Genomic DNA, 18,885 nt, shown 5'->3' on the forward strand with positions numbered 1-18,885 from the left:
AATGCCCAAACTGCACATAGTGAAGTTCTTTTAGCCCTCCCATGTGTACAGCTACAGTAATCCAGCCCCCTAAACCACAAATTTTTTTCTTTTTTTATCTACTTCTGCTATTTACCTAATAGAAGTAATTGGCTATGTTTACTATCGGTACTCACTGAGCTTTCCTATTAACTTGCTGCATTCTCTTTACAATCCACCTTTTTGCAAGTTAAGGAAATAGTGATCGCCTGTGTTATTTTTAATTGTTGGACTTTTCTAGAGTGATCCAACTAGTAGCTAACCCTATGGTGGTCAAAGCCTGGTCGGCAACCTGTGGGGCCTTGTGGTCCAAACGCACTGGTTTTGGTCTCGTTCCCCATTCCTACTCACCTAAACCTTATAGATCTTAGACTCTTTTAGACCTTTTGGTGTCCTTACAATAACCAAAAATCCTGGTCTGACCACAGGTCCACTGACCCAACAGCATCATAGCCCCAGACCCCACTAAGGCCTAAAGCCTACACCCTATACTATTTCCTATAGCTCCTGACACCACTGCCCTGTACGTACAGCATGTACATGCTTCTATGTACTATATACTATGTCCCATGTTGTCACTATAAACACGGCACGAGGAAGAAGAGACGCAAGCTCTTTTTCAGCAGAAATATGAAGCTATTTGCAGAGAATCTGTATTTTCCTGTTACATAATCTCAAATGTCAACACATGAAACTTCCAAATTAGGGCTCCTCTCTATCCAACGCCGTGCCAAAGAAGTTTCATTAATTCATTGAGATGATCTTGGATGATTTACAGTGTTCCGGAACAAATTTTGGGATCTGTTCCTCTTATGTTTTATGGCACATGAAGAAGATAGAAGGCGCTATTGGGTAGGTACCATTTGGCCTAATATATATATATATATATAATGCAGCACTGTGCTTGAAGAACAATAAAGGGAAAGCATGATGGAGCACCGTGGTACCTTGAGTCGGCTATTTTGAGGATGTTAGGGAGCTAGACTCTCATACATTACTCATTATAAGGGGTTATCTAGGATTAATACAAACCATAGTGGCTTTCCTCCAAAATCAGTGCCAAACCTGTCCCCAGGCTGTGTGTCGTATCACAACTCTGCTCCATTCATTTCAATGGGACAGAGCTCTAATACCAAACATTTGTTTCTGAAACAAAGCAGCCATGTTATCTTGAAAAACCCAAAGGGTCTGTTTACTGACAATTGTTGCCCACATGGCTATGCTTGGTGCCCAGCTAGAATAACCAAAGCAAAGAACTGCAGCAAAGTGCAGCTTTCTTAGGCTAGGTCATCAGTAGAGGTGAGCAAGTATGCTCAGATTCATCCAAACCCCAGCGTGCAGCACTTGATTACCAGTGGCTGAAGTTAAAGGGGAATTCCACTCAGATATAACTTTTGATATGTTTCTGCCCATGGTGAGACTAAGGGCCCTATTCCACCAGACGATTATCGTTTGCATAATCGTTAACGATCTCAAACTACCGCTATTGCGAAAGACCTGAAAACGTTCAGTCATTTCCATGGAACGATAATCGTTATCTATGATTGTAATTGCGATAGTTTTTTCTTCGCTATTGCGTTCGTATTTATTGTGAACGACCAAATGATGTCTTACTCAATGTGAACGATTTGCGAACATTTTGCGAACGAGCAACGATAAAAATAGGTCCAGGTCTTATAAAGCGATCAACGATTTCTCTTTTGGTCGTTCATCGTTAACTGCATTTCAACCGAACGATTATCGTTTAGATTCGAACGATTTAACAATAATCTGAACGATAATCGTCCGGTGGAATAGGGCCCTAACAATTCCTTCCATCCTTGTTATTATCTATTCAGTCTCCTTCCCCCAGTTCTCAGCTGCTGCTTTCTGCTGAAGACACAAAAATCTGTGTGTGAGCTTTTCTGTCTCCCCCTCCCTTCTGAGACGGCTGATGTAAACAAGTCATTGTAGCTTCTATGTAATGCTGTGAGGGTTAATCTGAGGTCAAGTTGATGAACTCGCTGTGATTAATCCTCCAGGCATTATAAAGAAGCTACAATGTTGCAGATAAAGCCTGCCAGGGACTTGTTTACATCATCTGTCTCAAAAGGGAGGGGGGCAGAGAGGGAAAGACGGAAAGGAAAGCTCACAAACAGATTTTTGTGTCTTCAGCAGAAAGCAGCAATTCAAAACTGGGGGAAGGAGACTGAATAGATAATAACAAGTATGGAAGAAATTGTTAGTCTCACCATGGGCAGCAATATATCAAAAGTTATGTTTGAGTGGAATACCCCTTTAAATGCAGCCCTAAGGCCATAGGCCAGGGGTAGGGAACCTTGGCTCTCCAGTTGTTGCAAAACCTCAACTCCCATAATGCCTGGACAGCCAATGCTAAAGCTTTGGCTATCCAGGCATGCTGGGAGTTGTAGTTTTGCAACAACTGGAGAGCTAAGGTTACCTTCCCCTGCCATAGGTTGTATCCATGTTTTCCAGGACTCTCTAGGGCTAGATCCAACCTCTTCTGCCACCGGTATCATCAAATGCAGAGTTTTTTTGGGTTCGGACCAGCCGGAGCGTGCTCTAGATTCGGTCATCTCTAGTGATCGGACATTACAATCACAAGGCAGCACTGTGACTGTAGCTGCGTTACTATACAAGACACAGAGCAACCACGACAAATCTAAATCTGCTGAATGTTCATTTTATATCGCAAGCACATTTTTCAGCCTAGAGTTCAATATAAGTCTTGCGTGTCTGTTATTTGCCACATTGATTTTTTTTTTCCTTTTTACGTCTACACTGGGCGTGAACGTGACTTGTGAGCTGCAGCAGCCACGTGGCATTCATGCAATAGCGCGTTTCAGACAAACACATTTTTATGTTGTGAAACCAAAGTGGCTGTGTAGTTCTATTTATATAAATGGGTGTAATGTAATAGCGGATGACACCATGGCTAGTCCCCTGTGGCGTCTGCATTCATGCCGACATGAGCGGGCGAGGTACTCAAGTAGCTTTTCAATTGACTGACTGATTTTTCCCAGTAATGCTGATTTGTGAGTAACATTGTGGTTACAAGGTGTTCAGATAGAGAGATATATAGGGGGAGATTTATCAAACATGGTGTAAAGTGAAACTGGCTCAGTTGCCCCTAGCAACCAATCAGATTCCACCATTCATTCCTCAGAGACTCTTTGGAAAATGAAAGGTGGAATCTGATTGGTTGCTAGGGGCAACTGAGCCAGTTTCACTTTACACCATGTTTGATAAATCTCCACCATAGAGATATACAGTAGATAAAAGGGTTTGTCCAAAAAGTAAACCCATTAACAATGCAAGTGTCTGATGGTGGGGGTCAGACTGCTAGGATCCATAGTGATGAAGACAATGGGGGTCTCATGTCCCCCTGGTTAAATGGAGATGTGGTGGGACATGCATGTTGCCCAGATTAGGAGCTGTACTTGGCTATCTCCCCATGCCTCATAGAGTTGAAGAGAACAGCAGTACTAGTGCCACTGTAGCTCCATTCAACAAGATAGGGGCACAGGAACCCCTGTTCTTATGGTTGGGGTCCCAGCGTTTTCACCCCCACCGTTAGATTTTTAGTCCTGGAGACTAAATATTTGTTTCATACTTATTACCTTTTCAGTCGCCCTTACCCAGTTCTGAAGTGCTGCTTTCTGCTGAAGACACAGAAAACTGTGCTTAAGCTGTTCTCTCCATCTCCATTTTGAACCCCCTCCCTTCCGGGACAGCTCATGTTAACCATGTCTCTGGCCGGCTGTCTCTGTACTTTGTAATGCCGGTAGGGTTAATCACAGTGAGGTCATCAACAACTTGACCTCAGATTAAAGGGGAACTCCGGATAAGAAAAACTTGTTTTCTATTAAAAGTACATTACAAGATATATAGATGTGTCTATACAATGTATTACTGTATCTGTACGGTTCTGCCACACTGGTAGCTGATAGAAATCAAGGAAGTAAAAAAAACGGCCCCTGTGCCAATTCACATGGTCTCCTGCTCCCACTGCTCTCCCACCTTAGGAGACAAATCTTCCATGCTTCTGTCTCCCATTGTGTGTGTTTGCTGATGATGCAGACAGGGCGTGATGTCACAGGAGGCACGGCTGGATCCCCCAATCCCCTGAGTGATTCACCATCTCTGTCCGGCCAGAAGCCAGCTGCTGCACTAATTTTACTGATTGGGATGGGTGGGGGCTGTAATGATCACATGAGGGAAAGCATTGCATTCTGGGAAATGCTAAACCAGGAAAGACAGATACACAAAACAGAGCAAAAAAACCCCAAACAAATGGACTTTTGGTAGTTTCAAAACTGGGATAGACAGGTAAGTAATGCGTTACGCTTCTGCAGAAGTTTCATTTTTTTTAACCTCTACCTGGAGTTCCCCTTTAACCCTCCCAGCATCACAGAGCTCAGAGACAGAGACACTGTTTACATGAGGCATCCTGAAAGGGAGGGGGGAGGAGGAGGTTCAAAGTGGAGACGAGGTAAACAGCTCACAAACAGTTTTCTATGTCTTCAGCAGAAAGCAGCAGCTCATAACTGGGGGACGGAGACTGAAAAGGTAGTAACAAGTATGGAATGAATTTTTAGGCCCCCTTCACCTGTCAGGAAAATCTCTCCATATGTCTTATCAGGAAGTCTAAACAGATGCCCAGAATTGTAATGGACACAGATACCATATAGGTCAGGAAACTTTAGAACCTGTCCTATTTTGATCCAGAATTCAGCCACAGATGCCCCCCCATAGAAATAAAAACTGACCCAGAGGTGTGAAGGGGGCCTTAGTCTTCAGTAGGGGAGATGATTCAACATGTATTTTACCTGACTGGATAACCCCTTTAACCTCTTAAGGATAGAGCCAATTTTCGTTTTTGCATTCTTTTTCCTTCTTGTGTTTAAAAGGCCATAGCACTTGCATTTTTCCACCTAGAAACCCACATGAGCCCTTATTTTTTGCGTCACTAATTGTACTTTGCAATGACAGGCTGAATTTTTGCATAAAGTACACTGCAAAACCAGAAAAAAATTCAATGTGTAGTGAAATTGAACAAAAAAAAAAAGCATTTTGTTTATTTGGGGGTTATTTGTTATTACGCCATTCGCCCTGGGGTAAAACTGACTTGTTATGCATGTTCCTCAAGTTGTTATGATTACAACGATATGTAACATGTATAACTTTTCTTTTATCTGATGGCCTGTAAAAAATTCAAACCATTGTTAACAAATATATGTTCCTTAAAATCGCTCCATTCCCAGGCTAATATCGCTTTTATCCTTTGGTCTATGGGGCTGTGTCAGGTGTCATTTTTTGCGCCATGATGTGTTCTTTCTATCGGTGCCTTGATTGCGCATATGCGACCTTTTGATCAACAATTTTTGATTGACAATTTTTTCTGTATTTGATGCAACCAAAAATGCGCAATTTTGCACTTTGGGATGATTTTGCGCTGACACCGTTTACCGTGCGAGATCAGGAATGTGATTAATAGTTCGGGCGATTACGCACACAGCGATAGCAAACATGTTTATTTATTTATTTTTATTTATAACATGGGGAAAGGGGGGGGGGGTTATTCAGACTTTTATTAGGGGAGGGTTTTTTTTTTATTAAGAACACTTTTTTTTTTTTTACACATATACTAGAAGCCCCCCTGGGGGACTTCTAGTATATGCACTCTGATCTCTCATTGAGATCTTTGCTGTATACTTATACAGCAAAGATCAATGAGATCGGCACTTAATTGTTTTCGGCTGCTGCAGCCGAAAACAACCAAGCGCCGAGCCGGGATCAGCGCCGTTTTGGCGAAGACCCCGGCAGGTAGTAGACACGGAGAACGCTCCTCCGGGACAATCTCCACCACTAGACACCAGGGACGGGTGCATACAAGTGATCGGATGCAGCTGTCAACTTTGACAGCTGCCTCCGATTACTTAATTAGCAGGCACGGCGATCGTACAGTGCCCGCTAATAGCTGCGGTCCCGGGCTACACGCGGCACCCGGGATCGCGGTGGTTCAGAGCGGGGTCGCTGCGGGCGTATGACGTACCGGTACGTCATGCGTCCTTAAGAGGTTAAAGGAGAAGTCCGGCGGATTATAAAATGCATCAGCTGGCAGGGGGGAAATTGGTCACAAGTACTAACTTACCTCTCCCCGTACCCATGGAAAGTGGCAGGACCGGCCTCGGGAACCCCGCCGAATAATGTTTTTCCCTAAAAAAGGCCTGTTGCTGCTGATGGACTTGCCGCTCAGCCAATCAGTGACTGGAGCAGCGTACCACACCAGTCACTATATGGCTGAGGGGCCAGTCCATCAGCCAGGTCGTCATGTGTCAGCTCCGGAGATCAGCAGCCAGTTCCGCCACTCACTGCGGCCACGAGGAGAGGTAGGTTAGTACTTGTACTCAATTTCCTCCCTGCCCCTGCTGGCTGCTGGATTTTATAATATCCTGGACTACTCCTTTAATGCTAATTAGATTATCAGCGGATTTTACTGTGAGAAACTCGCAGCGTGAGTGTACCCTTAAAGGGATTATCCAAGTTTAGAAAAAGTTTTTTAATGTGCTTTTTACTAATCCTGGATAATCCCTTCAAATACCTGGCAATCCTGAGCGCCACTCTTGTCCTATGTTTGTGAGCGGTATCACAGTTTAGTTCCCTTGAAGAAAATGGAGCTAGGCTGTAATACCACACACAGCCAGGCGTGGCACTGTTGTTGTTAAGGAAGCAGCTATGTTTATATAATCTTGAATAACCTATTTAAAAATAAATAAAATAAATAATATAAACATATATACATCCCCTATGGAAGGAATATGCAAAGATGTTGATGAGAATGATTTGATCCCCTGAGCTCTGAGCTCTGCCTGTACAGGAGAAGAAACCCTTAAAGTGGAGTTCCCCTTTAAGGAGCCTGCGCGCCGTTTCCTGGCAAGTATTTTAAAGGAACCGCCAGAGAAGGCTGACGATAGAACGGGAGAATCCCGCGGCCACCCAGCTGACAGGCGCTCCGGCTCATAAATGACGCACGGCCGCCGGACAGGCGCACACTGACGGGCGCCTCTAGGATCCAGGAGGCCGCAGCTCCCAGCATACCCCGCGCCGCGCAAGCGCAGAACGGCCGCAGCTCAGGAAGAGGAAAATAGGAAAACAGCGAAGAGAAAAACAAGAGGAGAGGGGGCGGGGAGGCCTCGGTAACCCCACGGACGTCCCGTACCCCGGTAACCACCGACCCGAGTGACGCCGGAACCTCCCCCCAGTTATTCCCCTCCATGGTGGCGCCCAACGCCGAGAGAGGAACAGCTGTACCGCGGCCATGAACAGTGGACTGCCCCCGACCCCCTCGGCGGTGGTGGCGGCGCCCGGGGCCCCTCAGCTGCCTCCTATGGGGGTCCCCGGGGTGAAGCTGAAGTTCTGCCGTTACTATGCCAAGGATAAGACGTGTTTCTATGGGGACGAGTGCCAGTTCCTGCACGAAGAGCCGCTGGGCATCCATGGCAACAGCCTGGCGGGGTATCCGCAGCCGGTGCTGCCCGTCACCCCCGGGGGCAAGAAGGTGGAGCTGGGGCTGGACGGACCGCGGCTCACCCGTGAGTACCGGGAGCATGCTGGCACTTGTAGTGTCTGACTACACTCTTCTCATTGGGTGACAACCAGCATGGCCGCCTCCAGGGGTTGTCACTGCTGTCACGTGTGCCTGGATGGGGGAAGCTGTCACCCCCATGTCTGGTCCCCATACACTAATAGTGTGGTCACCCCCCATGTCTGGTCCCTATACTCCTTATACAGTGTGGTCACCCCCCATGTCTGGTCCCTATACACTAATAGTGTGGTCACCCCCCATGTCTGGTCCCTATACTCCTTATACAGTGTGGGCACCCCCCATGTCTGGTCCCTATACACTAATAGTGTGGTCACCCCCCATGTCTGGTCCCTATACACTAATAGTGTGGTCACCCCCCATGTCTGGTCCCTATACTCCTTATACAGTGTGGTCACCCCCCATGTCTGGTCCCCATACACTAATAGTGTGGTCACCCCCCATGTCTGGTCCCCATACACTAATAGTGTGGTCACCCCCCATGTCTGGTCCCCATACACTAATAGTGTGGTCACCCCCCATGTCTGGTCCCCATACACTAATAGTGTGGTCACCCCCCATGTCTGGTCCCCATACACTAATAGTGTGGTCACCCCCCATGTCTGGTCCCCATACACTAACAGTGTGGTCACCCCCCATGTCTGGTCCCTATACTCCTTATACAGTGTGGTCACCCCCCATGTCTGGTCCCTATACACTAATGGTGTGGTCACCCCCCATGTCTGGTCCCTATACACTAATGGTGTGGTCACCCCCCATGTCTGGTCCCTATACTCCTTATACAGTGTGGTCACCCCCCATGTCTGGTCCCTATACACTAATAGTGTGGTCACCCCCCATGTCTGGTCCCTATACTCCTTATACAGTGTGGTCACCCCCCATGTCTGGTCCCTATACTCCTTATACAGTGTGGTCACCCCCCATGTCTGGTCCCTATACTCCTTATACAGTGTGGTCACCCCCCATGTCTGATCCCTATACACTAATAGTGTGGTCACCCCCCATGTCTGGTCCCTATACACTAATAGTGTGGTCACCCCCCATGTCTGGTCCCCATACTCCTAATACAGTGTGGTCACCCCCCATGTCTGGTCCCTATACACTAATAGTGTGGTCACCCCCCATGTCATGTCTGGTCCCCATACTCCTAATACAGTGTGGTCACCCCCCATGTCTGGTCCCCATACTCCTAATACAGTGTGGTCACCCCCCATGTCTGGTCCCTATACTCCTAATACAGTGTGGTCACCCCCCGTGTCTGGTCCCTATACTCCTTATACAGTGTGGTCACCCCCCGTGTCTGGTCCCCATACTCCTAATACAGTGTGGTCACCCCCGTGTCTGGTCCCTAGACTGTCAGGGCATGCTGGGCGTTTTGGTTTGGCAGCAGGTAGGAGATGCACAGGGTTTCTGGCATAGATATATCCCTCTACCCCCGGTTTTATGCAGAAATATATTACAGCCTGGTTTTTGCATCCGTGTTCTGTCTGCAAATCCTAATGTGACGTCATAACTAGACAGCTGTCAGCTCAGGTCACCTGACCCACAGGTAGGCAGGACACAGTATATATATATATTGCTTCCACCTGTCCTATAAATAAACTTCTGACACGTGATGGCGTCATGCCGGAAGTTTGCATTGAAGGGGGTCCGGGTGCTGAGACCCCCGCCGATCGCTATAACTAAAGGGCCGATGTGCTGTGTCCCTTCATCTCTGCTGTAACCGATGTGACTACATTATCGCCCGCTACTGAGCACATCTGCCCCTTTGTTCTAGTGATCAGCGCGGGTCACAGAACCCGGACCCCATCTGATACAGACTTCTGACATGTTGCTATGACACGTCAGAAGTTTGTTTAAATGATTAGACCCCTTTAAGGGTATAAACGCACACACACCGTATATGCAGCGTATTTACTGCTACGATACGCAGCAAACGCAAAACATACGCAGCAGATTAGATCTAAATAACTGAACACAGCATCAAATCTGCACCAACAAATCTGCTGCGTATACAGTGTGTGTGTTTGTACCCTAAGACAGACACCAGGCTGCCTGTGTGTATGGGTAGTAGGTCCTCTCCAAGTGTAGTCCTCTAGTTTCACTAATCTAAAAATGTAAAAGAAAAAGTTAAAGGGTACCTGTCCCCAAGACAATTCTATCTATCATCATGTTATTGAGCAGGAGGAGCTAAGCAGTTTGATTTATCTTTGTGGGAAAAGATTTGTAACTTGTAATATGTTGATTGAAATCCCTGCTTATTCTGTGGTAAGGAGTCCAGTGGGCGGTGTCACTCAATGGACTGGACTCTTTAACATGGAAACATCTGAGATTTCAATCAATACGTTACAAGTTATACTGTAGTTTGAGTTTGATGGTCGCACATGCTCAGTTACAGCACTAGAAGTTATTACAGTGCAGTTTGTCTGCAAAGCTTTGGATCTATAAACCAGTATGAGAGGGAGCACAATAAGGAGTTCACACAGTGCTGGAGACTTTGCTCCTCAGCAGCCGGGGGAATATTGGTGGAGGAGAATGGTCTAGTATATGTGAGCAATGCATCATGGGAACTGTAGTCTACTACCCACAGTTGGGGTACTATGACACCAAGCAATTTTCCAACGATAAACTATCTTAAACGACCACTAAGGCAAAGGACCCAAAATCGTTTGCCCAAGTACACGAAACTATGATAATTATTTATGATCGTTCGTGCGGTTGTTTAGTCGTCGCTATTGCGTACGTTTCAGCTGTGAATTCTTATTCCACCGAACAATATGCGAACGATGATCAAACGATAAAAATAGGTCCGGATCCTATTAAACGATCAACGATTTCTCGTTGGTCGTTTAATCGTTGCCTGCTATTACACGAAATGATTATCGTTCAAATCCTAACGATTTTTCGAACGATAATCGTTCCGTGTAATACCACCCTAAGGGTACAAACCCACACACCGTATATGCAGCGTATTTACTACTGCAATACGCAGCAGATTAGATCTAAATAACTGAACACAGCATCAAATCTGCACCATCACATCTGCTGTGTATTTGCTGCGTATACAAAGTGTGGGTTTGTACCCTTATACTTTCTTTTGCAGCACTGAGGGGGGACACCTGGGTAGTGTTACAGGTTGCTCTGCATGTAATGAACCTGCAGGAACCTTTTCTTTCAAAATCTGGAATACCCCTTTTTAAAGGGCTTCTCCAGGATTAGAAAAACTCAGCTTCTTCCTTCTCTTGTCCTCTGTGTGGTATTGCAGTTTGGTTCTATTAAAGTTAGAAGAAAACCAACAGTATGGATGTGTATATACTCCTGCTGCCAGTTTCCAGATGCCTATATCACAAGTATCACGTGCACACCTCAGGACTCCTCTGTGATCTGCTCTTTCACCCTGCCGGTGTCACAGAGGCGGGTCTGTTACACTGTGTCAGCGTGCCCTGCTCTCCTGTCTTCAGGCTGGTCCCACCTCCTCCACAGTGATTGACATCTGGCTCACAGTGAGGTCTGGCTGTCAATCATTCTGGAGGAGGCAGAGGCAACCTGAATATACGAGAGGGGGTGGACGCAGACAGTGTATTAAACCTGCCTCTGACACTGTCAGCCCAAAATAAAGAGGCGTGTGTTTTTTTTTTTTTGTTTTTTTTTTACAAGATGTGGGATGGCACAGCATCACTGAAGGTATATATGCAATGCTGCGGTGATGGGCTACTGGAAACTGGCAGCACGGGTATATGCAGATGTGTGCTGTCAGTTTCTTTTTAATGCAGCAGAGTTGTAATCACACACACACACAGCATGATGAAAGTAGTAGCCCTCCCCATCCCCCTCTTCTTTTATGGTCCCCATACTCCCTATTTTTTTTTTTTTGGGCCGTCTGTATAAGGTGTATGGGTAGTTTTCCTGAATGACCACTAACAGATGTCGGGGGTGATGGAAAATAGTCTCCCAACCCCTTTGTTTAGGGGCAGATAGTCTGCAGCCAGAGCTCCATGGCTGCAGCTTCACCCTTCCCTTCCCCTATAGAATACAGGTACGTTTGTTCCTGTGTATGGGGAGGGCAGGAGTGATAACTGACTGCCAAACCATTCTACAACATTCTCTGATCTCATTTCTCTTCTGGTTAGGGCCAAATAGAAATGCGTAGAAACAGCGTCCTCCACATATCACAGGATCGGAGCGGTGTGTAACCAGATGACACTCCCAGACTTCAGTCCTAGCACACCAAATCCAGCTGGCAGTGCCCAGTGTGATCATGGCCTCCTGTTATACTGCAGCAATAGGCACAGGTGTACAATAGAGACTGTTCTGTTCTTGTTAGCTGGTCCGCAGGTAACCACAGCTACTTCTGTCCTGTGTGAATACACCCTAAGCTTTTATAAATGAGGCCCCCAACCGTATAGCAGACGTCAGGAGCTCTCTGAACGCCTTCTGTTGGCTCTTACCTATACACACTGGTATTCTGCTATTATGTGCACTGTTCCTGTTGTACTTATTACCATAGCAGTACCTGGGCCACCCTCCTGTGTGCATTGTTATACTATAGTAGTAGCGGTAAAAAAGGGGGAACTTGCTCTGTTTTTGGAAGCAAAGATCACCAGTAGGGTTATTGTGTATGGGTCTTATTCATCCATGTACTTTGTGATGTAAAGTCTTTTATTTGTATATGTTCGGTCTTTAACTTTTTGGCGTTCCTTTTGACACTGTAATAAACTTGTTGGCGTCCACTTTTACTGATAAGAATTCTCTGTATCTTATTACAGTGTTACCTCGGTTCTTGAACTTAATTTGTTCAGGAAGGCAGTTTGAGAACCGAGCAGTGTCTTCCCATAGGAAATAATGTAATTGTGTTTAATTGGTTCCAGCACCAACCAATAATTACCTACAGTACCCATATATTACATTGAAAAGTGCCAAGTGTACTCTCTATAGTACAGAGCAGCACTATACTGTATGGGAGATGGTGGTGCACTGCCTGTACTACTACTTTACTGTATATGCACTCCAGCAGTCTTGTACAGGATGGGAGATGGTGGTGCTCTGACTGTAATACTACTGTACTATATATGCACTCCAGCAGTCTTGTACAGGATGGGAGATGGTGGTGCTCTGACTGTAATACTACTGTACTATATATGCACTCCAGCAGTCTTATACAGTACAGGATGGGAGATGGTGGTGCACTGCCTGTACTACTACTGTACTGTATATGCACTCCAGCAGTCTTGTACAGGATGGGAGATGGTGGTGCACTGCCTGTACTACTACTGTACTGTATATGCACTCCAGCAGTCTTATACAGTACAGGATGGGAGATGGTGGTGCACTGACTGTACTACTGTACTGTATATGCACTCCAGCAGTCTTATACAGTACAGGATGGGAGATGGTGGTGCACTGCCTGTACTACTACTGTACTATATATGCACTCCAGAAGTCTTATACAGTACAGGATGGGAAATGGTGGTGCTCTGACTGTACTACTACTGTACTGTATATGCACTCCAGCAGTCTTATACAGCACTGTACTGTATGTGAAGCCTCACCAGTGCTAAACTAACCAGGTACAACCCACAATCCACACTCAAACGTTCAGATACCAAGTACTTCAAGACTGAGGGCCTGAAAAGTGTTTGAGAACCAAAGCAAACTTTCCTTAAATACATTTTGAGTTCCAAGCAGTTTGAGAACCGAGGTACCACTGTATATCCCTCTACCTCGGAGGTGTCTTTGATTCTAGAACACCCTGAATTTCTTTGGCACCAACCATAGCATTAGAGTGTACTATGTACTATGCAAAACCTATTTAAAGTGCATCTACTGTAGATAACCCTTAAAGTGCTATTTCAGCCGCTGTGCAACAATAAATATCTAAAGCACAGAACTCCCGCAGTGTCCAGTCCCCTAGTCTTCTCCCCACTTCAGAGACAAGCCTTCAGGGGAAGACCTGCTGCCTTGGCCAATTGGTTGCCCAGACAGCATACAGCTGTGGCCAGTGACTGGATGTGGCTTCGGGTCCTGCGCCTAAGGGCTCCTCTCAGAAGCAGGGAAAGGATAGGAGGACTGGACTAGACACAGCCTAACAGGATTCTGACTCTGGTCTTAAACGTTCTAAATAACTTGTGTATTTAAATGGCAATAGTCACCTGACCTCCGATCTTATAGATGGTGTGCTGTGCAGGTGGAGATAGTGGGTGCACATACCAAACATAAGGTCAGGAAAAATCCTTATAATCTAAATTTGGGGCCATATATGTGATCTGTTCGGTCTTGATAAGAAGATGAAGCAGCTCATGGCTTTCCTTCTTGATATTAGATTACATTTGGCGTCTGTAGGTTTTTTTTTTTTTTCTTTGTGACATTCTGATGATGGCATTGTAGATGGAGACTAGAGCATTGTACTATTCAGGAAAAAACCTTTACTGCGGCAGGTAGTTACACCACCTAGCTTCAGCAAAGGAGATACAAGTGCTAGAGGGTCTGCCAATGGCTTATTCTCTTCTCCCCACTGAGAATACATGCATGCTCTGCCACGCTGACTGTGTGGTGGTGGGTGGGTTTCAGTAAGTGTGTAGCTACTTCTGTTAGTCAAACCTGTCATTTAAAGGGCATCTCTCAGCTACCCCCGTGTGTACTGTAGGTGGTCAGGCTATAAGCTGGGCTTGTTCTGGATGCCCCTCGTGCTGAGCTGTTAACAAGGGGGATGCTTTGTCCATTGCTGGGATAATATAATCCTACATGCTGGTCACTTATCAGAGTGTATTACTGTACAACACATAGACCCTTTGGTTTGTGGTTGTTGCATTGTATGGTGGTATATTTGGCTCCCTTGTTCTCCTTTCGAGGTAGGTTACATAAGCACTGACATGTGTCATGTAATAACAGCCCCCTATTCTCCACATCAGAGCTTACATGTGACAGTAGTACTAGCAGCATAGGTCTCCATTTATATGTGTGGATTTGGGTGATGTGACACTTGTCTCCACAGCTCTGTATAAATGTGTAGCATGAGGTGTTATTCTCAGGGAATGTGTCTGTTTTATTGAATATATTGTCTTGTGTCTCTTCTCCAGTTCCTGGGATAGATGGAGCTTTACCAGACTCCAGTCTTACAGATTCTTACTTCAGTACCAGCTTCATAGGAATGAATGGCTTTGGAAGCCCTGCAGAGGCGAACTACCCACGGATGCAGGTAAAGAGAGAAGTCTGTCTGCAGAGCACCATCCTGGTGGTTCTGACTACTTATTGGTTGCTTTTAGGGGCAGATGTGGATTTTTTTTTTTTAAGTATTTGATATTTACTGTGCTTGGCAGCAAGCTAACATCATGTCAGACAAGTTGTGCATTATACAGGGGATTGCTCTCTTAAGGGCACATATGTCTGTGTTGACATTAAGAGACGTATTACCAACCATGCCCTTAATAAGTGCCACATTGCATTCACCCACACTGGCAGAGACATTGATGCCTTTACTCCATGCTCTGTGCAAAATATAACTTCTAGCTGTATGTTGAAACTCAGACTAATACTGCACTGAGGGTGTATTCACAAGGAGTGCTGCAGCTTCTTCTCATCCTGGTTTTTGCTCAATTTACTCTTAAAATTGTGCTGCCAGAATAGCCCTTTATTTGTTTAATACGTGGGGGCTGTGGCACAGTCAACCACTGCTTCCTGGTCCTTATGTTGGTGGTGTCCTTGCAGGGACTGCCACCTCAGCTTGTCCCAACACATCATAGGCAACTGTTTGGGTGGCTGATGCCGGTGAGTTTGGTTTTTTTTTTTTTTTTTTTACAGCACCCAAAGCCAAATCTATTTAAGATTTAGTGCCACTGCAATACCCCTTTAAGTGTGATATATATCCGGTAGCTCAATGATAACATCACGGGTATGCTCACACAACTTTTTTTATGCATATACATGTAAAGGGAGTTCTTGCAATTTTGTTCACATGCAATGGAAAATTCATGGCGGCTGACGTTTTTATCCCTTTGAATAACAGTGGGATCAGTCCTTGGGCAATCCTGCAGACATGAGGCTTATGGTACTTTTACACAGAGTTTTATCTGACAGATTTTTGCAACCAAAGCCAGGAACAGGCTTTAAACAGAGATCAGGTCATAAAGGAAAGACTGAGATTTCTCCTCTTTTCAAGTCCATTTCTGGCTTTGGCTGTAAAAATCTGTCAGATATCTGTTGGTGTAATAGGGCCCCAAGGCTCTGTTTACACTTGCACTATATGGCTGGGTTCACACTGAGGAGTAGATGAGGAATTAGGCCCGGAATTAATTAATTCAGCTTGAAATTACTCCGTAAAAAATGTACAGAGCAATGTCCCATTGTGTTCAATAGGATCTCTGCTCTGTTATTCACACTACAGAATTTCCGAGCAGAATTTTCTGCCGCTGATCTGCTTTCTGCCCGAAAATTGACATGTCAATTCTTTGGGCGAATTCTGCTAGAGGAATCCTATAGAAGTCAATTGGGCATAAATTCTGCTTGAATTCTGCTCACATTCTGCTTAAATTCAGCTCCTATTCATCCAGAACTGAATAGGCGTGGAATTTCAAGCAGAAAACTTTCCTCTACAATTCCTCGAGAATTCCTCAGTGTGAACCCACCCTATGGCTGCATCTGTGAGGAATAGCGCTGCCCTCCGCCCTGTTCTTATAGGTCGGGTCTGAGCACAACCCATCAGTAGAGGGAGCGGGGAGAAGTCCGCTCTTACCGTGCTCTCCTGGCTATGTCTTATGACTGAGAGAGCTGTATGTGTATGTGTATGTGTATGTGTATATATATATATATATATATATATATATATATATATATATATATATATATATATATATATATATATATATATATATATATATTATATATTTTTTTTTTTTTGAAGGTTATAGTTTGACTGTGGGATGTAAAATCTGCATCGCTGGTTAGTGTCCATGTGATAAGTTTTTCACTATGTGGATGATGTTTGTAACCATTTATCTGCTACTGTTTTCAACTGTGGGTTTTACCTATAGATTGGGGTGAGTGAATTTACAGTAGCAGCAAAGCGCTTTGTTAGGCTTGGCCGTCAGCCAACTGCCTTTAAACTCCAGTACTCCGGGTGCCTGGAAAAGCTGAATAAAGTCCTGGGAAACTTTGAGAAGTTTCCCAGGACTGGACCCAGATTTTCTAGGCACCCCGAAGTGGCATGAAGTTCAAAGGCAGCCCGCTGATGTCCGAGCCTAGTGAAGCGCTTCGCTACTACTGTAAATTTACTCATTCCTACCCATAGAAATCCTCAAGTAAAATCTGCAGCCGCATCTACTGTAAACGCTAATGTTCTTAAACTTGATAGCCTAATGTAGAGCTGCGTCTTTCTAATCCAGAGGTCCGAGCCATCAGCTCTGAGTGGTTACACAGCTCTTAGGGCTGCTTGAAATGACTTGTCTGTAAAACCTGACTAAAGGCTAAATCGCCTGTGTTCACAATCGGCATATTCATGAATTATGCAGCATTTTTTGTGCATGTAAATAAGAGTATTCTTTTTCTTTCTTGTAGCGGATGACAAACAGCAGCAGTTCACCAAGCCTTCTGAATGACAGTGCCAAGCCATACGCAGGCCATGGTAAGGGCAACGCCTTCTGTATCATGATGTTCTTTGCAACACTGTAGTGCTTTTTATTCAGTTTTCCACAGTATCACTAGGTAAGTGATTCTAAGGCCTAACTTGAATATATATATATATAATATTATTAATTTTTTTTTTTTTTTTTTTTTTTTTTTTTTTTTTTTTTTTTTTTTGGTATAGGGACAATAGGGATTTTCTGTTTTTAATGATGCATACTTGTGGTAATCCCGGGACTGGCTGAGATGGCCAAGTGTTGTACTCTGATGTATTTAGTAGTAAATGGAGTGGCAATGCACCATTCTAGTCCTTTGAAAACTGAGAACCCTAATTCCCATCGGCCAGTTGTGGTCTGACTGTTGGGATTGTCGACTATCCAGTGATGAGTTTTTTTTTTTTTTTGTTTTTTTAATATTACTTTTAAATATTACAGATGAGTGCAGCTTGATCATGTTGGCGTTGCACTTATCTCTCTTAGATCTATAATAAACTCTTCTTTCAATCTCAGACTTGCAGTCATGTGAGTCCTAGTTATCGGCCTCATGTACCCGCTGTGTTACGTGACCTCACACTCGCTGCTGAACACTTGGTCATAGTCGTGGAAAAATCAACGTGCTCCATTTAGAGCTGAGCAGTCTGTTTAGTCTTGTTCACACCCAATAACAATGAAAGGAAAGTGACTCAACCAGGCTCTGAAAAAAAGAGCCATCATTTATTGTATATTCCTAAGAGATCGTTACAGGCTAATATTGATTCCATGGCTTCACTTATTGGCAGATGTTTTCAATACATTTACGGTTGCAGTATTAATGAATAGTTTTGTTTTTTTTTTCTTTTTGCCTCCAGATCCTTTAGGCTCCCCAGCTTCCACTCTCTTCAATGACTTTGCTGGTCTCAGCATTTCTCAGAGACGAAAGGTAGGTGATATGGGAAGTGTGCAGCGTTAATATGGGATTTCAGCCAACAAACTATAGTTTACTTTTTTGACAACCAAACAGGTTTTACTAGACCCTTATCTATTAGTCAGAGAAGAGAGCGGCTGTAACCGCATCTCACTCTGGGCCACCCAGCATGGCAGTGACTTATGTGCTGCACCACGTCTTACTGCGAACTGTTGTGATTTCGCATTTTGGTTTTTGGTAGCATGCCTTTCTTGAAATAAAAGTGGAAAAAAATAAATATGGTAAGCGGTAGAGTGAGCAGTGTTCTCATCTTATTGCCCAATAACTCCAACATTTTCTCCATCATATTTCCCCCCCCCCTTCAGTTTTTTTTCTGTCCAGAGAACACTAAACCTCTCCTTTATATCTTCCATCATGGGATGCACCTAGTAGAATGTTGCATTTGCCACTTCTTCTAGTCCTGCTACTTTGCCCCCTTTTTATGAATAAACTGAAGCCCACAGATTTTAAACAAACTACTTGCTTCATATCCCTAGCCTTAAAGGGATATCCAGCATTGAAAAAAAAATATATAAAGAAACACTGCTGCTTTCTTGCAGTAAACTGCACCACCCCTGTCCTCAGGTTGTGTGTGGTACTACAGTTCAGTTCGATGGAACAGAGCTGCAGAAAAGCAAACAAATTAGAGACATTAGTGATGCTGTTTCTGGAAAAAAGCAGCCATGTTTTTTGAAGCCTGGACA

At 44.7% G+C, this 18,885-nt stretch overlaps 1 protein-coding gene across 3 annotated transcripts in view; it reads left to right on the top strand.

Annotated features, from left to right (window-relative positions):
- The first annotated feature begins 7,020 nt into the window (after positions 1–7,020).
- Positions 7,021–18,885, top strand: part of PAN3 (poly(A) specific ribonuclease subunit PAN3) — a 30,188-nt gene continuing 18,323 nt past the window's right edge. The window contains exons 1-4 of one of the 3 annotated variants that reach the window (XM_069969870.1): positions 7,021–7,613; positions 14,701–14,819; positions 17,174–17,240; positions 18,087–18,157. In XM_069969870.1, the coding sequence (XP_069825971.1) occupies positions 7,340–7,613; positions 14,701–14,819; positions 17,174–17,240; positions 18,087–18,157 (531 nt within the window). In that variant the 5' untranslated portion in view covers positions 7,021–7,339. The remainder of the gene's footprint in view (positions 7,614–14,700; positions 14,820–17,173; positions 17,241–18,086; positions 18,158–18,885) is intronic. The other 2 variants (XM_069969868.1, XM_069969869.1) reach the window with 2 other exon arrangements.

Source organism: Dendropsophus ebraccatus, chromosome 5 (assembly GCF_027789765.1).
Source record: "Dendropsophus ebraccatus isolate aDenEbr1 chromosome 5, aDenEbr1.pat, whole genome shotgun sequence".
Lineage (NCBI taxonomy): Eukaryota > Metazoa > Chordata > Amphibia > Anura > Hylidae > Dendropsophus > Dendropsophus ebraccatus.